Genomic DNA, 22635 nt, shown 5'->3' on the forward strand with positions numbered 1-22635 from the left:
AACCTGCAACTGTAGGCAGAAGCCTCGTGTGATTGACTTTGGAGAATAATGAAGAACAGAGTGGAAGTGAGGCTGACCGGACGAGTTGGTAGCTTACAGCTTCTTGCTTGGGTATGAGGAGGTTTAGGGACAGGTATATAGATAGTTTAGCTAAGGAAGTTCATTAGCCCCCGCCACCGTCCAACATTGCCACTACACTGGAGTTACCGTGCCCAGCCAAAGGGATTTCTTTTTTAGGCCTTTTCAGCAAGGTCCGGCCAATTAATTGGATGACTTAGACCCTCAATAAAACATCGGAAGGGACTGTCCGCACAACAGGGCGGATGACATTACGCTCACGACTCTTTAACCCGAACTCGCAAACGACCACCCTACGGCTCTCCTTCAAGTTTGAAGGGATAGATCGAGTTTCATCGCGTTTACAGCAAGAGGGTGACATATATCGCGCTCATCCGTCTTCAAAACTTGGCAAGCACGTAAAATAGTACAAAATGAGAAACGATGAATTCTCTATCCAACAACTGGAAATTCGAAAACTCCTCGATAAGTGGTATCTATCATGCACCCTGAGTCCAGACCCGTATGTACATCATCAAACGCTATGCTCCTGAAAGACTCCACAGTCTTTCCAAAAAGGAAAATAAAAGAGATGAATAAAACAAATCCGACCGCTGTCTTCGAAAGTTTGCCCATTTTACAGGACAATGATGTTATCAACTCTTCGCCCTTGTGTCTCGATGAGGTACTTCCTCCGTACACCTACGCCAAGAGCATTTCCGAACTTCTCATATGCATCCGTTCCACCTCCACGGATCATTACCATGGCAATGGGGTGTGGCCGTCGCATACCTGCCGGTGTTGTCTGTTCAACATCCAGATGGGGCTTGACAAGCTCATATTCCCACAAGTCCGGGGCACTGTAGACATAATTGTTATCGAGCTCCGTCTCGTCGATAATGATGACGAGTTGCAACGCACGTGGAGAGGGTGTGTACGAGGGAATATTGGCTAGCTTCTCACTAAAAGAACAGCCGCCTCGGCGCATTACGATAACCTGATGCTGGCGGGGGGCCTCGTCAGGCAATCGGCTGTCACACCCATAGCCAGCGAGGTAGACGGTCCGCCAAGCAAGATTCGGCGGTTCATCTTCCGTGGGTATAGAGGCATCTGGTGTGTCAGGAAGTGGGACAGCGCCTTTGCCCACCGACAGAGACCCCATGTAGCTCTCGACGTAGAACTTCATTTCGTTAGCCTTGGGACGAGGCGCTGGAGTATAGGTAGGATCGAAAACCGATGTAACGGCGCGAATCATCGACTTGAGCATGGACCTGTAAGCCGTGTTCATGCTCTTAGACGAAGCTTGGTCCTCCTGCAATTCGGATTTGGCCTCTTCGGTCAGTTGTACTTGGTTCTCGAAATCATCGATACCGATCTCCAACCCTTCGGCCGGCACTGGCTCGCTGGCATTGCGTATACTCGACTCCCCGTGCACCATAATCAGCTCGACGAAGCCGTTATATCGTACGCGGTTGAACAAAGGGTCAGAGATTCCGTTCAACAGATCAGCATCGATGTGAACCGGCTCGTCACGTCCGAGCGGCATATGATTGACCTGCGTTACCCGCCAAGTATGGTCATAGGCGCTGTCATATGAATCCTCCCGGACGAAGTGAATTTTCAACCCATTCAAAGCGGCTATCCTGACGCCTACTTGGGTTTTGAAGGCGGCAGTGTTGGCGAAAAGATTATTGAATGCACTGCCCACACTACCTTGCTGAACGCTAGATGGGAACTCAATGATCAGTGTGGGCTTGAAAGGCAACGCCGCACAAGTGCCATTCTCAGGTATCAGCGACTGGGGAAGCGTCCAAGGGAAGAATGTGTGGTTTGCCTTGTACCGCGACACAGAACCGTTGCTCCCTTTGGCTGCGGGAACAGTTTCCACGCCGCTGTGCGGATTAGAGATGGTGTGGAGGTTGACGAAACTTGCGGCATGGAAAACATCTGTTCGGGCAGCAAGAACCGAACCGGTCAGTGGCACCTGCTTCACAGGAGCTGGGCAGATGTTTGTAAAGTTTTCGTCGTAGTAGACGTCAATCTCCTTGACTTTTGGGGGAGGCTGCTGATTCTTTTTCATCCTTCGTCTTCGTCGAGGAATGATAAGTGGGTGTGCTTCAGTTGTGAAAACATAAGCCGCATCCAACTTGTTCAGGGGGTGATCCGGGTCAAAGAGCAGGTAGAGGTATTTGGTGGTCTCACCCAGGAAGAAGCTCTGCATGCGATCGGCCTTCTCGCCGGTATCGACATTTTGAAGGCCTGACCAACCGCATCTTGTATAGCACAGTCGCTTGATGTCGTTAAGAACCATCTCTCCAACATGTACATACCAAGGGTCATTGGTGGCACGATACAAGTAATAGTTCGACTCAATAAATTCGGGTCGACCAGGCCACCATCCAATGCCGGAATCAACCTGTCTCTCGCGAACCGACCACCGCTCTGGGAGAGCTCCGTAACGCGTCCAAAGCGCGGTATATAGCAGGTTGGCCTCCTCAGCCTCCTTCACTTCACCAGCCATTGCAAGAAGACCAGGATAAAATGCTGCCAGGCTGTCGATCCAACTCGTGAAAGCGTATCCACGGGTTCTATGCCCAGTCATGTAGTATGGATGATGGGCATCATTGTACAAGTGGCGCTTTATCGCCGCATGAGCGTGATGCCAGGCCTCCAGAAATGCCCCTGCGGAGTTTTCCTCGGGTGTCAGAGGTATGTCGTGGATGGTGTTTGGGTCCAGCCACTGTCGATCCAGCGGCGGTTTTCGTGTTGTGATGTTGGGCAGATCATGACCAGAGAGCAGGATATGGCTCTTCAGGGCATATTCGAAGAAGCTGTCGATACCAGCCCCAATACCGGAGTCGAAGCTAACCCATTCGCCCTTTTCAGGGTCAATGGCATTCCCAACGAGGCCAATCTCGCTTTTCCCTTTCCAAACTGCCCAAAAAGCTCTTTTAGCTAATTGTTCGAATCTTGGGTCGTCAGTGAGACGGCTCAAAACAGTAAACTCCAAAACAAGGCTTCCTGCGCCGGCACTGCAGGTGTCTGTCTTTTCATTTGAAGCTCGTGGAGAATCGGGGTCATCGCGCGAGACCTTGTGTAGAGGTGAGTTGACGTAGAAGGGAATGCCATGTCGCAGATTGACTCTTGGATAAGGCAGCCCTGTTTTTGTGTAGAAGGCAGGCAGAAGCCGCTCTGCCAGATCTAATGCTAGTCTGAGTAGTTGGCCGTCGTACTTGAACCCGTTTGGCCATGCTATCGGTGGCAGCTCCAGCGGGTCCGCGTCTTCGGCATCGTGGTCGATATGTCCTGGGCTGTAACCTGGTATAGGCAACTCCCCAGTGGCAAACAAATGTGCACTGAGTAAGCCACCTACTCCCCGGATGACGGTCTCAAACACTTGAACCTTACTGTCAAGATCGAAGCCTCGAGCCCTTAGTCCTTCTCCAGAGGGGCCATGTCTGCCATCACCGTAATACTCTACGAATGTTGCCACACTTTGCTGAAATTCCTGCAACGCCCATATAGCAGTGCTCTGGTCGGATGGTGTTCCTGCAAGGATCGCTAAGGTCGATAGACTGTCGATAAGGGTAAGGGAGTAGTTCCCAAGAACATCGTTGAGATCGTAGTTTCCGGGGTTCAGGGGATCGCGCGTTAACGGAGTGCAGGAAATCGGGCGTAACTATATTCAAAGATCAGCTTATTTCTTGCCTGCCCATAAGCACATAACTTCGACCAACCTCGTCCTCTGGAAACGCAACGCGCATGTAGTTGTCCCAGCCATGATGGAAGACCTGTGTGGTGGCGTTCCGCAGTTCAGCAAGTTTAGCTGTACTGACGGCAGACACGGCTATGGGCCATGATAGACACAAGTACAACAGAACGAAAAGTTGCGATAGCATGGTGAAGCTATCTCTCCAAATCTAGGCGCCAGACAGGGTTCCCATCAATCAGTGGGCTGCCAGTGGCAGATGCCTTGATTTATGCGCGCCTCAAGACGTCCTCCTTCATGAGAGAATTGGTTACTAAAATGATGCAAACTGTGACTCAAAAACAGAGCATCGGTGATCACTGAAGAAGATGTACAGGAAAAGAAAAGGAGCGCTGTATTGAAAAGAAAGGCTTCCCTTGGTAGATCTCGTGCCTCCTTGAATTCGAAGTGGGATGGATGCGGCTGTCTGTCCTTTAGCAGCCACAGTAAGACACCTTTGTGTCTCCGATTGGTGGAGCGCCTGCGCATTTGTGGCTGGTCTGTGGCTGAAGCGGGAGTGATGGGGCCTTCCTGGAAGACATGCTGACTCAGCACGATCTGTCCTCACGCATCAGACTTGCGACCACCTGTGGTCTTTGCGATGAGATGAACATGCTTGAGTCAGAGCCGGTCTGAGATGTAGTAACTTACCACTTGGCAAAAGAAACTATAGAGGAGAAGAAAGCTCTTCAAGACTTAACTTGTGGTAATACAGAACGCATGTATATCAGCTCAGGCCGATGTTAGATTGTGGAAATCAAGGAGCCAGCACCCATCTTGTGAGCACTATTTACAAGCCGCAAACTTATCATATAGCCTTTTCTGGCTAATAATGTCATTTCTCATCCAGCCTCTTCTTTCCAAATAGTCTGCTAATAGATATCAGTATATATCTGCTGATGTAGAGAAGGGTAGCAGTTTGCTTCCGTAGGCGCCACAGGGTTATAATAAAGCGATAAATAGAAGGTTGAGAAAACACAAAGCTACTGCGTTCTTAAAACTAATCTCGCATATGCATTGTCTAAATAAACATACACTTAAACTGTAATCGACATCAAGAATATTTCTTCCGTTGTCTCGGAAGGTGGGAGGTTTCCGTAACTGCTTATCCGGCTTATCGGCCAATCTCATTAACGCTGGAACAAGGTGCGGCCAGTGCGTTCGGGCGCTACTGAGGCTATCAACTCCACATCGCCAAATCCCCAACGGGACTTCATCAGAACAATGATGCTCTGAAGCGCTTATGTCGACAGTCGCGCCACATAAGCGCATGCAGCGCGTGTGCTCTTCCATTCTTCTTGGGTGTAGAAATCTACGAGGAACATCCTCCTCAAGTACACTGACCTCTCACGATTAGGTGCCATACAACGTCATGGTCACAAGGCAGCGTTCACGCCTTACTCATATCCACAACCCGAGGCTACCCCGGTGAGGACTATTTCCTGTTCTGTCTCAGGCGAATCCAAATAGATTGAAAATACACGATCTTAGAATAAATGTCGACGTCAACTTCTCCTCGGCGACGTCCGATTTAAGGTAGAAAAACCGTTCGACTGTGGCATCTGCCTGGCCCATTGAGTCACGCCCAGGGCGTCTTTGATATGGCCTTACATGGCCGCCAAAACGGGCCGCGCGCACTGCCTGCGCACACTGCCAGGCCATTTTGAGGGCCATGAACTTCGACTTCGGTCATGCTAGTCGCAGGCCCCATTATCAGAAGCTAGTTACCAGCATATACTGCAACAACGTGTCAGCACATGGACTGTCATTTAACCACTCTGGTATTCCAAAGAATCAAAACGGCCTAAGCCCATCGGTAGAGTTGGATAAATATGGTGGGTCCCTGGCCTGCATGTCAATCCAGGGCTCGACAGCTGCCAGGGAACGGAGCTGGCATAGCTTGGCATCAGCTTTTGATACGCCATCAAGCGAAACCGCTTGTACACCAAACTCGCAACAGAGGCCCTTAGCGACAACCGTCATCACTCTGCTGTAACGCCCACACTCCAGGGCTGGGACTGCCATACCAAGTCCGGGCTTTCCAAGACGGCAGGTTGCATGGCATGTTTGTCATGAGTTACCGCCTGAAAAGATTCTAAGCAATGGGGTCGATATGCACATTCACAGATCGCGTGCCGCAGTTTGCCTCTTCATAAGCCGTTCGTATCAAATTCCAAATTCTTCAATAAGGTCGATCGTTAGGAACGCAGCAGAGTTTTGACTTGCTGCGGCGGTGCGTGCCTTGTTTTCCGTGAGGCGGATTCGCAGCTGCGGGCGCATTGCTCTGCTTACCCCCAGCTTAGAGGACGACATCAACTACTAGAAATGCGAACCAGCCATTTCAGGACCGGGCCTGTTCGCAGATTTCAAATCAGGAAGGAGAGCACCATCTGAACACTTTGCCGGAAATAGTAGTGCGTACATATCTCTTCACCGACTCTAAACCCGAGACTCTGGATCGAAGTCTGCAAGAAAGCAATAATGAGAAAATATGAATGCAGATGCTGCAGAAAGCAGCAAGTATTGTTTGTCGAGGATATTTCACTCCACCAGCAGAAGGGAAGGATGGAGTGCCTACTGGTGGAAATCTAAAGAGGGGAAATTTCGACCTCCCTGGCAAGACTACGCGAGAGTCAACTCAAGTGACTCCTGTTTTGGACGCTACATGTTCTCATGCAACGGAAGGGTTACACCCGGCAGGCGGTTCGGTTCTGCGCTGCTGATTCGACGAGAGACGGTTCCGAGGGAATGGATAGCTTTTCTACTGGCTGGAAACCGCATGAGTAGTGGCTTAGCCGCTGCAGATGAGAATTACCGACCCCTTCTTCGCCCGTTCTTTGCTCGTCTAGGGAGGATCTGGCAGCTCATTCCGGATGCAGTGCATGGTGGGCGTGATGGATGGCATGATGTCCTTTCGGGCCGGCACACGCGCTTCGCGCTTCTCCAGTTCGCTGTTGGAAGTCGACGGGCGGTTCAAAACGGCGCAGGGCGATTGGAGCTCCAAGCAGTTGAGGAGTCCCAGTTTTGCAACATACGAATACAATCCACAAACATCCCATCCGAACCCAGTCCAGTCAACTCATGACTTTGATCTCGACTTGCAGAGTTTGAAAGGTAGAAGATGGCGTAAGGCTACAGGCAAATAGGCAGCAAGATCGGCGGACAAGCAAAAGGACTGGGCATCGTTGACGTGTGCGCTGGGCAAGGTTTCCCAGTCTAGGTGGGCATGGCAAGTTACAATAGAGGGCTACATCGCTTCGCGGATGGCAGCTCAGCCCAATGGCTCCCCAATTGATCAACGCCATTGGGGACCCCATGGCCATACAAGCGGGGAATCAGTCGTTCCCCTCCCCATCTCTCGGCAACAGGTTCGTAAACAGAGCACTGAGCATCAAGAGGGCGGCGGGCACCATCAAAGCCGACGCAATTACGAGAGGGGAGCAAATCAATGGGAACCCCTCGCGTTGCTCCTGACTCCGCGGGGACCCGTCAAGAGTACATGGGGAGGCAGCAGCGGCTCCATTCTCGACATTGACCCAGACACAGGGTCGCAAACGCTGACAAAAAGAGGCATTTCCTTTTCGGTTTTGCCCACAGCAATTTACCGAGTCTCCGGGACAGTTGATGAAGTGTCTCTGCAGAGCGCGCAGACCGGCGTAAAAGGGGGCTCCACAACTGGCGCAAACATGGGACAGTGCGGGATATCTGTTCCTTGCCAATCCATCCCCTGCGACAGAGTCGAGTCGGAAACGCACGTACCAGCGTCCGCGATTCCCACCGAGGCCCCGAGGGTTTGATTTGCAAGCATGGGGGCGTTCATCACGGCGTCACCCCTTCAGGGCCCTTGTCTGTTTGCTTTCACGCCGAGATGTTCTCTTCCCGGAACCTGGGAAGATGAGAATCAATCATAATCCTGCAATCACATCCCATCACAACCGGTCAAGAGCTGAGGAAGGGAAAAGAGGAGTTCCCCCTCGATTCGCCCGCGGTTCCCTGGCAACACTCATCAAGGCACCCACTGTCGCGATCAGATGAGGCCATGGATGAGCACGAAAGCGATTTAGATTGTGAAAAAATGAGCATCTTGGCGTACTTGCGATCTGATGATAACACATACAAGGGGGGTGTGTAAGAGGGAGAGAGAAAGAGGCTGGAGACAGACAGAACCGCCCGATGAATCGCCGGTCAACAGCAGGCCTCGCGAAACACCCATGACCCTGAAGTATGGAGGGTTCCATGTTGAGCATATCTATCGGAGTTTGTGTTTCTCTTCAGTGGAAATAATCATCAGTTAACCTGCTAGTGAATGGGGCATATTTGTACAAAGCCTCAGGCTGGTAGCAGGATTACGCCCTCAAATCAGTCCGAGAAGGTAGGGGCAATCATCCATGAGCAAAGATAGGATGTTTAAAGTCATGTAGAAGGTGTGTGATGTTTCCTTGCCCTTTCCCTCTTTTGTCCGTTCTTTAGGTACCTGCCACCACCTCATCGGCCAAGCACCAGTATTCCTCACAGCTTTCCCACTTCACGTGAGCGAGGCAACCCCCGGGAAGCCGAATGGTCGCCTTGGCGGGACAATCACAGTGCGCGGAAGCCGCTCAGTGGGGCCGTCGCCTGGAAGACCCACCTTTGCCTGCTTGTTCTCCACCAGGAAGAGAGATTCCTCAGGGTATCGTTGCCAGCCAAGGGGGTGCGCTGCGCGGACACGGAGACTGCCCCAGGGGGGAAAAAGGACATACAGGACAGCCGACGACAACGACAACCACCACCACCACCACCACCCTCCTCACCAAATCGACCTTCCCTTCCCTTCTTCGTTCGTCTGTTTGTCCAATCACTTCCTTTCTTGAAAAGCCCTTGTCAGGTTCGCCCGCCGCCGCTAGACCTGTCACCCTGCCTCTCCCCAGTCTTTTCTTGTCTTTTTTTTTTTTTTTCTTTACCCTTCATCCTTGTCAGTTTTGGCCCTCCATTTTGACGCTTCAATGGTCCCTGCTCTTCTCTTCTCTTATTCCCATGGCCCGAAATATCATATCCCCTGCTCGGCCGCGGTCCGCCCTCTTCCCTGCCTGAATCCACTATCTAACTTGAGAGAAGGTGGAAATGTGTAATCGACTTCGGAAGACAGAGAGCGAAGGAGAAAAGTAGAGCAACGCGCCCCAGAGTAATGGGAACAAGAGAGGGGTGGAAAAAAAAACCATACTTAATCGAACAAGATTAAAAAAAAACTTAGATCGGTTAGCTAGGGTCCCTGAAGCTACGGAAAAGTAGCATGTCGCATCCGGGCTAGAAGGGCCGCAGGCACGGTCTGGCTGTGAAATGTCGTATGAGGTGGGTATAAACATCCGTTGGGGGATGGGGGATGGATGTGCGCGTGGTTGAAAGCCACAGCCGCAGTTTTCCTGTCTCCCTTCATCTTAGGTTCTCGGCATCGGGGGCACGGACGGGGCGTCCGTTGAAGAGGCGACAGGAAGGAGGGAGCACGGGAGAACACCAAGGTAACATCAGTGACAGTGGTGATGATGGAGGTGGTGAAGGGAAAGCCAGCAATCTGCAAGGGCCTTTTTTTTTTTTTTTGGCCTTTCTCAAAACTCTTAGCATCGCCCCCTATGACCTAATGCGGAGGTAGACAAGACAAATATGGTTATGATAGAATCAGACCGAGTCCTGGCTTTGGTTCCTCCCCCCCCCGGTCATGAGACTTTATGCGTTGCCGCTGTTACTGTGACTGTCACATTCCCACATCGGCGACGACGACGACGAACTTTTGTGATGGAGTTACCAGCGAGGGGGAAAGCCGTCGACGTTATCACATTGGTCCCGAGAACTTGGGAATTCTGCCTGGTCTGCCTGGTCTGCCTGCCCTGCTGTGCCTGCTGTGCCCCCTAGTTAGATGAGTCCGGAAACTTCACTCCCCCTCCCTTCCTCTGTGCCCCTTCGTCAAAATCTTCACTTTTAGGCAATTCTGGCGAGATTTGCCAGACAGGCAGTGTGTGAGTCCTTCCAGCCCCTTCTCTGTTTTACCTGTCTTTGGTTGCCTGGGGGCAAAAAATGATGTGGAAGGCAAAAGGACGTAATAGGCAGGAGGGTGTCCGGTATTAGATGTCGCGAAGAGAAACTAACAATCAGGAGGCGAGGCGATTTCATGAAGAGGTGTGTGTCTCTGTTCTTGTCTTGCGATGTTGGAGTTACCAGAAGTCAAGGATAGCGAAGAAGTAAAAGAATAAAATATGTAACAAGAAGTGTAAATAGTTGCGTAAAAGTGATGATATGCAGGCCCAACACAGAGGGCGAAAAAAGAAAAAAAAAAACCACAACCCTTGCCGCCCACCCAAGCCCTAGGTATATGCCATATACCCCAATAGGAAAAAAAAAAAATGAGCGATGGTATCTCTTTCTGTGCGATAAAAAAGAAGACATTTGAACAATCTATGCGTTCATCCCGAGAGTCCTTTGGTCCCTAAAAAGCCCTGAACCCAAAATGTTGGTAGTTTGTGTAGAAGAGAAGAGAAGATCATGACCCGCAATGTTTGATGTTGCTCTGTGTGTTGTTTAACCCGCCTTTTAATGCTCAAGCAGCTTTTGTCCGTTGAGCACGGGACCTGTTCTTGGTCTTTGCTACTGACGGCTTTTGGCTCTTGGCCACCCGTCCGCCGTTGCCAACAAGTCCCTCCTCCTGCTTGATCGCAGGGGGGCCCCTCACATGCGCCAGCCGCATGTGCTGCAGGTCGTTTCGCGTTGCCTCCTCATCCTCATCTTCGGGCTTGATGTCCCTCTCCACGATGATGTCGTCGACAAGCTGTTCCCGCTGGTCCTCGCTCAAGTGTACCGTCTCGAACGGCATGCCGTCCATGACAGCGGACCTGCGGCGCGTGTTGAGCTTCTTACGTCTGCGGATGTTCATACTCTGATCCACCGGAGAGGGCTCGTAGTAGATGTTCGCCCAGCCCTTCTCGACCGCGCGGTGCTCGATATCAGCGAGACCCCAGTGCGCTGCCGAGCCACCGCCGAGCTCCTTAAATTTCTGGTAGGTCATCTTCCAGTATTGTTGCTCGACGAATCGCATGGACTCTCTAAGTATTTCATCCTGGTGAAATGTCAGTCACTGTTTCTTGCGATTGTGACAAGCTTTCGTCGCTTACATCTGTCTGTGGCCATTCGAGGTATTGAGGTCGTCCTCTTGTCACCATCATTTGAAGGCGAGGAATATCGGAATGTTGTTGGAAGTTCTGGTTAAACTCTTCCTGAATGGTTCCCCAGATGCCGCCTCCCTTTTGCTCCTCTAACTCAAATCGTCTCTGGAAGAGAAAACGCTCTTCTGGGGGGCAGGTGGACTTGATGATGAGTTGGGGTTCGCCTTGCTCTGACGACTTCACTTGAGGTGATTGGTGGACAAGTCTAGTAGCAGCGGCCTTGGTGCTAGCCTCGTCGCAGCGATTTCTCATGCGAGGTTCCCTCTTCACGCGCGGTTGACGGGAGCGGGGGCTGCTGTCGCTGCTGCTTGGGCGGGTGACTTGTGTGCTAGGGAATGCCCATGGGTAACTCGGCCGTCTGGTTATATCGTCCCTGTCCGAAAGACCACCGGTCTGAGGTTGATAAACATGCGGCTGTGCGTTGAAGGGCATTTGATTGGCTGGTGCCAGAGTGCGTCCCATGGACTGGTGAGCCATCGTCAGGTCTGGAGTGGGCAAAAGAGATGTTGTGTTAAGCATGGAGCCATCCGTGGGCATGTAGAAAGCCGAGTGCATGGGAGGAGACAGAGAGCCCTGATCTGAGTCCTGTTGCCCCGAGACACCGTAGGCACCGAAATAGGGGACAGGAGGTTCGGGGATCTCGTCTTTGATCGGGGTTTCGGCGGAGATGTAGTTCATTTCAAAGTGGCTCTCTGTTGTCGAAGGGTTCATGGGCAGAGGGGAAGCAGCCTGACTGTGAGGTGCGCCCATATCGAAAGAATTGGGCCAGCACATCCTCGAGGTTGTGGAGGGGCTAGGCTGCTGGTACATGGATGCTGTCGTGGCTGGGTGCTGCTGCTGCATCATTTTGGCGTTTTGTTGCATAGAAGGAGAGCCAACACCGGACACTGGTGTCAACAGATGCGGTTCGCCTTGCTGGTTTTGGTTGAACGTGGTTATCTATGCGGTGTTAGACCCGATGGAAGTTACTGGACCCTCGCCGAAGGGGCACCGCGCGGTGAAGTATAGCAACTTACAGAGTATGGAGGGCTGGTGAGGTCTGGGTAGGTAGTCGTGGGAGGCTGAGCACACGGAGAGCACCTTCCAGAAACAGGGTCTGTGTATCCGTCTGAGTGAACGGAAGTTCGGTCCATGTAATGTTGGTCGGACATGGCAACGTGGATATAGAGCGACGAGTCTTCGCAGCTGAGGGTAGAGGACGATTTTGAGAGTCCAATGGAGTGCGAAGCGGCGTCTTGGAGGCGACTCTGTTGTTTGCGGTGGTCTTGTAGGTGCATGTATGTTTCTGTATGTATGATGTGGGAGTTCGGCTTGTATTCTGCGATGTTTCGAGGGGGGAAGAAGCAGAATAAGAAGGAGTTGAAGAGCAACTCGAGTCAGCCTTTCCGGACCGGGGCCTGTCTGAAGTGGAATGGATGAAGAGAGAGCCTCGCGGCGACAAGAAGACGGTCGCGGCCTATTAATGACGAGCAAAGTGGAGGAGCGATGGCCGATCAAAGGTCTGTATTCCTTGCAGGGGCAGTCTGCCAGAGGGGACTGCAGCAAGCCCACTCTTTGGGACGACGCAGTGTAGGTAGCGGAACCATCGCCGGGGTGGTTGAGAAGTGACCGGGGGCAGACAGATGCTGTAGGTACACGAGGTACATGAGGCCGTTGTATACAGCACACGGGCCATGAAAGTGGCATGCGGGGACATGGGATGGGGCTAGTTCGCTCGCAGACGATAGCCGCCCGGGGCTGCTGAGTGCGGGTAGCGGTAGGTGCGGGTCGATTTGGACGCTGCGCTGCGGACGACGAGGAACTTTGGGGGTGGATGAGAAACTGCAGAAAAGATAGGGCAAGGGGGCGTGTGTCCACAACTCATGGATGGCCGGGGTAGGAGGAGAACAGGGGGAAAGGCCAGAGATTCTTAGAGGTTACCAATGACAGCAGGACCAAAAGCAAGAAGACGCAGATGTACCGCAGATGCAGACGCAGCGCAGATGTCTGGTTTGCTCATTGTGCGGCCGTTTCGAAGCGCCTAAACGACTCACAGGTGTTGGAAAGGAGTGGATATGGAAAATGCTGGTGAACATGGCTCAGCATGAGACGGAAATCTAAAGCAGTAACAGCTTGCCTTGTTCATGTTTCCTGCTTTGGTTTTTACTTCTTTTTTGTCTCTTTTTCTTAATCTCTTTCTTCTTACTTCTCTAGACGTCAAGAGATACTGCAACTTTTGGCCCTTGGGAGGTCAAGTCAGATAGGCCTTTGGGGGTGGCAAGTAGTGGGGACTTCGATTGCATTGCGAGTAGACAAAAAGTAGTGCTCGGTACGGCTGGCCAAGTCTGGCCTCTGGCCCGGAACGGAACCGTGGGTTTCTCTGTGCCCGTTGTTGCTCGGCTATGTTTTGCCTCGCCTCGCTGCCCTGCGAGAATACTAAACACTTTAACAGTTCTCTACTCTCCGGCAGCTGCTGTGCCTCTTTTCGGTTAACACGCGAAAACAAGCTACTCAGGGTACCCAGGCATGTCTCCCTCTGGTACTGACGCGAATGGCGTGAATCTCTAGTCTGATGGAGTCTAGTATAGATTAAACATCCATTTGGGATGGAGAAGCTTGGACGGGGCGGCTCATTCCAAGCCTGTCCAGAGAATCTACAGGGTGTGCGGAGGGATGAAGCACAGCCGTTTGTCAAGTACTGTGCTCATATACCAAGTCTTCCGGGCCCCGTATCAGACGGGTGCACGGTATGCATGGAGTTTCTTGTCTTGTAGGGCAGGACATGGCAGGGGTTGGCGATGGGGATGGGAAAATTCGGAGAGATTAGACCAATTCTGCGAATTTAACGCTGCGATCTTCCTTTGCCGTAATTAACACCAGCAGGGTAAAGCACTTGAATGGCAAATGTGATGAAAATGGTAACAGCCAAGCAAGCCTGGTGTCCTCACCCGGGGGTAACCTAGGTGCCAGGTAAGTGAGGTCGGAGAACTTGCCATCGCGATGAAACAGATGCGTAGAGGACGGGAATAACACGCCAGAAAATATGCCAACATGATGCAGAGATATCCGAAAAGGCAGAAAAGAAACGAGGAAAAGATTGATATGGATGGTCGCATTGCAGATGATGATGTAGTTGAGGATAACGCGCTTCATCCTGTTTACCAATAGGGCATTGCCGGTGTAGCTGGGCTCTCTCCACAAGATTTGTAACTTAAATGGAGAAAAGACCCAAAGGCAAGGACTAGAAAAATGCGGCAATGTACTTCGAAAAGCAAATATATTTGAACGGATGGTGGTGGATAACAGGCTGGAGGCAATAGTGGCGGACGAGGGATATCGTGGTATTGGGGGCGATTTACTCCGTATGATTTTGGATCTTACGCACGTAGTTACGGACGTAATAAAACCCCAGGATACCTAGGTTAGCATGGATCATCTTGACGGGGCCATCCCGAGATGGCTGTGGCACGGGATCCCTAGTGACTAGCGGCTTGGAGGACGAGGAAAGAGGAATTAAATTCAGTCGCGGAGACAGACCTGGAGCTGAAGTCCGTAACTCCGAGTCACTTCACTGCATGGGACATGAACAGAAGAAGATAGTGAAGTGAAACATGAATTTGAAGTCAATGTAAAAGCAGAAATAATACTGCAAAAACAGCCAAAGAGGTCTTTCGGGGATGAGGGGATGCATACAGGGTAGTGAGTGAGGTGTATTTTCAAGTGAATGAGTTCCGGCACACTATGATGAGGTTCGCTCCTAGCCTTGAGCCGTGGAGGGAAATCGCAGTGAGAATAAGGTGAGTAGGGTGTGAGACAAGCAGAGCCAGAGAAGGGGACAAGGTCTTGGTCACTGAAGGATGAAAAGAGGGAAAGAGGGGGGCGGAATCGGGAGGCACTGGAGAAGGTGGTGGGAGGGTCGGCCCTTGAGAAGATTCGGTTCAGGTTCAGAATTCAGACTCAGTTTGGGGGTGGGTTACAGAAGACAAAAAAAAAAAAAGGACATGAGCGTGGAGGTCGGGGGTAGAGGGCAGAGGAAAGAGGCCGAAGTGCCATTACCCTGGTCCGCAATTCCGTGTGATTGGTGATTGGCAGCCCGCAACGGTCTCGGGGAACGGGGTTCAGTGGTTGCGGTGTGGGTCTAGAGAAAGTGAAGCGGGTCTATCTTTCGAGACGTACCTGGTATTTTTGACACTTTCCCCTTTTTAGTCAATGCTTCAGCTTGGCATACCCAGTACTGTATACTCAAAAGATACCCGTACTGACTCGTCGTTTCTGCAGCAGAAATGATGTACTGTAGAAGTCTCCGTTTGTAAGTAGACAATGCTTCACTGACGGCAGGCATAGGCAGAGGACGGCAGAGTTAGATAGGCAGCGGAAGGCAACTGATGCAGCTGGGTCCACGTAGACAGATAGAGGGGAGGCTAGGAGGACATTCCATGGTGGGAAAGCCACTCGCGTCCCCGTCTCAACGAGATGTAAGTCAAGTAGGGCATTGGGGCCGCCGTTGACTTTTCCCCTTCTTCCCTTCTACGCTGTCTTTGTGGAACGTTATACGTCTTCCCACCAACGTCTTTTTCCCTAATTATTTGCTCTATTTCTTTTCTTTTTTCTTTGCGTTGAAGGAAAAAAAAAAAAACCATAAATTATCTACCAAGTATCATCATCTGTGGATTATGGTTTGTTGTCATTGATACCCATTAAGAAAAAGAAAAAAAAGTGAAAAAAAGGTCATGCTGGCCTTGAAATGGAGCTTGGGATTTTCGCAATGTTGCATCGGCTGAGGTACTGTCTTCCAGCCCTATATGCTTCCTCTCTTCCTCCCCAAACAGGCAGGGCAAGCAAGACCCGTTGTAAACCCTTACGAGCGCGCATTTCAAAAGTATGTGTCCAATGTCTTTTCAAAGCCGCACCTGGGGCTTCTCGGTTTGCCAAGACTCTCGGAACGGAGTGGCCAGTGCCCAGAACCAGGTGCAAATCTCTGAGGTTAGTGATAGTGGGGTGTGCTTGTCATTTGTGGGTGATGCAGTAGCGGGCCTTTGGGCCTGATGAGTCGACTGCTCGAGTCGAATCTTTGCCAGTGGGTTCAACTGGGATGCCGACATGGGCTGGATACTCTGAACATGGTTTGCAAAGACGACTCCTTCCCGCAAAGCTAATGGGGCTTTGGCGAACCCGGGCTGAAGTCCCTTGGACTCCTGTTGCCTTGCCTTCCTTGCCCGAGAATTAGGTGTGTACTGATACGTTTTCAAGATTATCATCATTCTAGACTATCCTTGCCTACTCTATCACCTTCTGCTTAACCGACTACCCGAGAAAAGGAGTCGCATAAGGTCACGAATGGCCGTAATACTGAAGGCGAAGAGAGGGGGGAAAAGTGCCCACCGGCAAAACTCAAGTTTTTCCCCTGCCAGTCCATTAGTATGCGTAGGCTGTCTGGATAACATCTGTATCAGTTCGCCCCCCTCCCATGACATCGAGCCCCCATGCTATGTCCACTTGCTAGTCTCGGCAAACCAGCTTCTCACTCATTTCATTGTCGATCGGGTCCCTAGATGACGCCAGTCACTGAGGGTCACGATACAAAACCAAGCTTGCTCAACTGACCACTCACGGCGAAACAAACAGCCACACCCACATCTGTGACGGGCATCTCCTGAAGGGGCAGAGTAAACGAATGGGTAGTCAACGGATAGAGGCGCAAACCGTCCGGCGGATGTTAAGGTCCTCAAGGGGTGCGGCTGCCCGCCGCGATCTGAGATCCATGCCGTGCGGTGAGAGGGCCGCGGCGTTATCTGGATGTTTGGCACAGGTACGAATTGTGTCTTACCGATACATAATTACTGCAGCTCACAGTGTACAGCTCGCACTCGGACAGATCCAGAGCAATTTCTGAGGGACTTAGACACATGTCACGGGCACCTGTGATGAGCCTAGAAGCCGAAATTTTGGGAGAGGGGGGGGCTCGATACTGAAGAAACGGTTGATGCCACACCTATCCCCACACACCGGCCGTACGCCCTCTCGACGTTATGAAAAAGGTAAAAGCAGGGAGTGATGGGGTGACTTTCGCCTGCGCCTGAGACGCATGCGACTCCGAGACGCTCAACCATGCTCTGATTGAGCAAGCAAAAAACAATGTGTACCTAATGGCAATGTCCACGTAGCTCTGTGCAAAAGAGGAGGAGGGCGACTGGAGGAGAGAGGGGGCCAAAGAAAACCCCCAGGTGTTTTGCGAAGGCCGCTACTCGTCAACTTGACCACACCACCTTGATGCACGGTGGAAGCGAACAAATCAGAGTCACGGATTATATACAAGGACATGGGCGAACCAAACTGTCGGGTCAAGACAAGGATCAAAGGGGCAGTGATATGAAGCACTTGGTCACCCCCCCTCTGGCAAGTTTCTCTAGGCACCCCTGTCGGCCGCCTTACCATTTGAGGATTTTGATTTCGGAGTTCAGTCACAAGTACCTAAGTACCTTACGCGCGCGTCTGCTATCTGTGATTGGTCGTGGGTGGGAACCTAAGCGAGACTCAACCACTCATTGGTACTCTAAGTCTATGTCGGAGAGCGACCTCTGGACAACCAACACACCTGCTCCAACAGACGAACACCATCACCAACACCATAGTCCAGTTTGCCGAATCCTAACCGCAAACCCCACGCCCACCCATCTCACTCACACTTTGACCCTCCTCCTTTCTTTTTTTTCTTTCTTTTTTCCTGGTGTGCTTCTAGTTTTCCCACACCATTCGGCCTCTGCCGTAGAACATGGCCCCCACTCCAGCTGTGGTGCTCCCCGCCTGGTCACCGATTTCTTCGATCACATCACCCCAGATGCGGGTACTGCTCATGACGCACCCTTGATGGATCAAAATCCTAGAAGACGGTGCGTTGTAGGAATAGAATGATGCCGTGCCGCTATTTCGTTCCGGCCCTGCCTCGTGGTCCACGATTGTACCTGCAGATCTGTTCTATGGATAGATGCCGAAACAGAGGGCTGAGCTGAGGTCTGACCCTGAACCTGCTCAGTTTGAGTCTGTGCCACAACGACGACAAGAACCAAGTCTTCTCGCACCGCCTTAGCCTCATGGGGCCCGGTCTGCGGTCATTGCCGGCCAATTCTGCCGGTTCATCCGCCGTCTCTACCCATGCAGCCCGGCGGGCCGGCTGGTTAAGCGGCCACAAGCTATGAGAATTGTGATGCTACATGGAAAAGAAGAGGGCGAGACCTTAGCAACCAGGCCACAAATTGAGTGACCCAAGAGGCCTGAGTCCGCCCCCGCTCATCAGTGCACCTGGTCGTCATCTACCAGACTTTAGAGATGCTTGCCGATGGAAATCAGCCTGATGGGGAAGTGATGCGGCCTCAGCCTGCATTTCTCTGCAATTTTAGCGCCCAAGTCGCATATTCTGTGGCCCCCATTGGCCATCACCCCTCTATCACGCTGCCGGTCGCGTCTGTCACCGCCATGAGACGCGGTTACGAGCCTCTTTTCTTACGACCACGGCCGGCCTCAAGCAAACACCGCCTGGTATTCTCTTGGGGAGCTGCTTTCTGACGTTGCATTGCACGATTATTATGCAAACTGAGCGCTACCAGACTGTCGGGTCATATGAGGCCCAAAATAATGTTCTGCAAACCACCAACTGACGGGCATGTCAAACGCTGGGTATCGATTACTCCAAACACAAGTCTTCGTGTGTCCGGATGTCGACAGACAAAGTCTGGTCCCGCTTGTTAAAAATGCAACCCAACTATGAGTGGCGGCAAGAGCGCGTCAGCAGAGCCTACCACGAGCCATGTCTGTGTCGTCAAGGTCGAAATCACCAAGTGCAAAGACACTAGCTCTCTGAATGGCTTCGCCAAGCCTGCTGTACAATTGAGTGAATCTGGACAAATGATCAGTTCCTTCTTGGGCGCGAACGAGCACGCTCATACTATGGAACTATTGCCGTACACATGGTCTTCTCCGTCCAGGTCTCCAGTGGAAAATGGTCCGATGACACTCGTTGTTGCCGCACCGTGCAACCACGAAGACTCCACCACCCCTCGCAGTCAATGAAGTCTAAGGCCCTCCCAAACGTGGACTGGCTAGTAATCCCTGAGGCACACACTTGAAGACCATCTTCGAGGTACCAGAAGATACGCCACAGGACTTCTTCCCCCCCTCTCCTGGGCCATTCCATGTATTATGCGGCCCACGCCCAGCTCAGAGGGCAACCAGTCACTCTCAGGGGGTTGGCTTCGCACTGGCTAAAAGCCTACACACTGAGGGGTCATTGTCCATCCACAATGATCAACCTCTCGTGAATTATCTCTTGCCGAAAGAGGTGCCAAAGGACTCTTCCATGGCTACTCTATCTGGAAGTTTGCACAGTGGTGGCAGCCACCGGCTAGACGGCCTCACCTTCTCCTTCCAACCCACCACCGACTACCCCTAATCGGCGGTGACAGGATCTTTCGCAATGGATGGCAGTTTTTGTCGCACACAAATACTTTTCAGGACTTCACGCCTCCCCCTCGTGGGCCCTGCTTGGTTCCTCCGCCAATGGAACGATCCTTTCGGGGAAACATTTCACTCATCTTCAGCGCTGGTCCCCGTAGACTGCTACTACCCATCCCTGGCATCCACGAATCATGGGTAACACATCTAGCCCGAGCTGTAATGAGTGTTGCGCTTGCCAGGGATTCCATTTACTCAAGCCCTTGAGAAAGGAGGGGTGTAGGAACACCGAACGCCGCCGCTTTCCCGCGGGGGACGTGGCTGGACTAAAATGGATGAACAAAGAAAGCCGTTGGACTTTGCCCGTTGCGCCCGTAAGAACGTTTTTTTCCTTGTACACATCCGGAACAGTAATAAAACGGGCACCGTGGGCGAATGAACTTCTTTGGGGTCTCATTGGGGCTAGACTCTGTGGGCGGATTGATGTCGAATGAGACGAATGGCTTCAAGGAACAGGTAAGGGATACCACCACCACTATTACATAGTGAAAGCAGTATCGGAGGAAGAAGACAGTGGTCTTGATCCTTCGGCACTTCAGTATAAGCTGTCTCTAATATGCTGCGGTCACCTTTTTCGATGTGTATTCCTCATTACCAAATTGGCGGTGGTGGGGTCCAGCCAACGGCCGTAATGGATATCCTCCGTCCGTTTCAAAGGCGCTGCCGGAAGGCAAAATTCTTCGCCACGCCTCTGTGGAAATAAATCAGCACTCTCATCTGCGCAAGGCTTCTGGGTGGACTTGCCTCGGGGGAAGTTATTTCTGAGTCTGAGCATTGGACTAGGCTGTGTTAACAGACCGAAGTCGATTTCGGACCACCCCAAAGTGACTGGCAATCGCCCATAGCATTGTTGTTTGGAACCTGTCATTCATACGGCGATGGCGATTCGTTTCATCATGGGCTGGTTTGGTTAGCAATGATGACAGCTGGAAAAAGCACCGCCCATTGCGAGGCTTTTTTTCGAAATCAACTTTCTTTATCACAGCGTTTTCTGTCACGTTGTTTTGACCTGGCCGTCTTACAAGAGGCCACAATAGGGGCCCGAAATCGCGGCCAAGTGCCTGCAAAGCCACCGGGCCGGTTCAACGGTCATCGCGCATACTGGCGAATAAGAAGGACTTCATTGCTCATTGGGTGCATTTCAGGCACCTGCATCCATCTCCGCACGTAATTTGGAAAAAGAGATCTTCTCGCGAGATAGCACAGTTGCTATGGCAGCTATGTGTACCTAGCATCCCCCTTTGGTTAACTGGCGGCCATGATTTCACAGCAGTCTCTCTGTGCTACTGCTATGCTGTGCCTCAGCCTGTACCCCGGTGTTTCGGCCGCAGTTCCGAAGCTGGTCTGAAAGTGATGTAATATCTCTATCTTTGTCTTTTTTTTTTCACACTCTCTCTCTATCTCCCCCATTACTTTTGCAAGCCTTCATTACCCCAGCTTTGGCAAGCACCCGAAGCTGTGGTCGGCCGTTTCGAAACCACAACTTGGGTATTCCTCTCTCAGCTCATCTGCAGGAACAGGGTACACATGATGGCATTGCTATGTTTTCATTACGACTTTTGTTTTTATTCCCTCACTTTATTCGTTGCGATGCGGGTATAATGCGTGGCGGAGTCCCCTACATAGGAGGCTGTGAAGCTCTTTTTTACAAGGGGATATTAACCAACCAACATAACCGAGAGAACAAACAACGGGCCCCCAACAACTAACGCCGAATTAGCTGTGCGGCGCGCAAAACACACGCTGTTGACGATGAACCCCAAGCTTGCTGCTGAGACTGAACGCAACAACACCCACACCATCTCCTCTTCCTCGGACTTTAATCGTTCGGCCGTTGAACATCACAGCCTCCTTACAACCCCCGTCCTCAGCCCAATGCGATCAAGAATAGAACACAAAGTGCCCGCAATCTAAGGTTGTTCCCGGCCGCCACACCCGTTTCGAGCACGCGAGCCTGTCTCCGCGCTCTCTATCGCAGTTGAACATCCAAGCCTTGGATAGCCTCACCCTAGCTCGACAACACCCTGTACCTAACCATACTTTCGGCCCCCACGATGAATCAATACCCAATCATTTTCCGATATTGGAGAACCCAAAAGCTCTTCAACCAGAGCCTCGTGCCCCGAACGAGCGCCCGGGACTAAGTCCGAACGAACGAGGCAGTGAAACCGGACCATGAACCATTCACCGCTCGAGACCATTCACCCCCGTTTCTCGTCCATCTCGATTAGTGTTTAGCGTACACTGCCTCTTATTCGACCAGAAGAAGAACAATAGTCCTGTCCATGCCATCAGAAAAAGCTACTCGAATCAGCCTCGCCAGGCCGGGGTATCGCCTTGCCTCGCCTCGCTCCCCCCTCACCTCCTCCACCAACCATCGCCAGAAGCACAGCTTCTTGCAACGATGAAACAAGCGCCCTAGTCTCGAAATTCGACAGGGAAACGAGATACTTCTCGAGCTTGTACACATACACTACGACGGGGCATCGAGGAGCAAGGGCTGTTGAGTGATAAACCGCAGCACTGGGCCTGAAGCTCCATGCCTTTCCTACTCGATGAAGAGAAACTCCACCAGAGTGACATTGAGAAATGCTGCCAACGGAATGAAGTCATCTCACATCAGCCATCACAGCGACCGGCCTGTCGAACGTTCCCTGGCGAATGAGATGCCCGTCCCTAGGTTCTACGAGAGAAGCCGTGCCATGCCGCTTTCCCGTGACAAGCAGTTGCGGAACGACGAACGCTCTGCACCCCTCTTCCCCTCCCAACAATGTTGAATGATGCCTCCAAGTTTCCTTCGTATAACGAGCAAATCGCATGTTGATCCCGGTGTCTGTTGTCTTCCCTTGGCCAGTTGCCTTGTTGAATTGGACAAATTATCTCTATCGAGTCCAACACAAGAAGCTGTCAGCCTCTGTAACTGCCTCACCAATCATCTTCCTTATGTTCGTCTTCTACAAGGCTAAAGATATGGGTGCTAGGTTAGTCGGGCGTGACTAACACGCCCTACGACTCTGTATTTTGTTTTCTTCCTGATGGCGATATCTCGGGGGGTTATTCGAAGACTCTCCGTCCTCTTCTTCGGTGTGTTGGGAGAATCATAAGCTCCAAGTCACGAATTCATCTCGTTTCCCAGGCTAAATTACTATCAAA

General features: G+C 51.7%; 3 protein-coding genes across 3 annotated transcripts; 1 reads left to right on the top strand and 2 right to left on the bottom strand.

The window, feature by feature from the left end:
• Positions 1-694: 694 nt before the first annotated feature.
• On the bottom strand, positions 695-3956 carry CTRU02_209837 (ER glycosyl hydrolase; the record flags this gene model as incomplete). The annotated part of the gene is made up of 2 exons (XM_036720653.1): positions 695-3736; positions 3795-3956. 2 exons carry the CDS (start codon positions 3954-3956, stop codon positions 695-697), a joined length of 3204 nt encoding a protein of 1067 aa, XP_036587493.1.
• Positions 3957-10373: 6417 nt separating this feature from the next.
• CTRU02_209838 (uncharacterized protein) lies at positions 10374-12272 on the bottom strand (the record flags this gene model as incomplete). Its single annotated transcript, XM_036720654.1, has 3 exons — positions 10374-10889; positions 10945-11934; positions 12012-12272. 3 exons carry the CDS (start codon positions 12270-12272, stop codon positions 10374-10376), a joined length of 1767 nt encoding a protein of 588 aa, XP_036587494.1.
• Positions 12273-18735: 6463 nt separating this feature from the next.
• Positions 18736-19041, top strand: CTRU02_209839 (uncharacterized protein; the record flags this gene model as incomplete). The annotated part of the gene is made up of 1 exon (XM_036720655.1): positions 18736-19041. The coding sequence occupies one exon, from the start codon at positions 18736-18738 to the stop codon at positions 19039-19041; it is 306 nt and encodes a 101-aa protein (XP_036587495.1).
• Positions 19042-22635: the final 3594 nt, after the last annotated feature.

Source organism: Colletotrichum truncatum, assembly GCF_014235925.2.
Source record: "Colletotrichum truncatum strain CMES1059 chromosome Unknown Contig_0006, whole genome shotgun sequence".
Taxonomy (NCBI): Eukaryota; Fungi; Ascomycota; class Sordariomycetes; order Glomerellales; family Glomerellaceae; genus Colletotrichum; species Colletotrichum truncatum.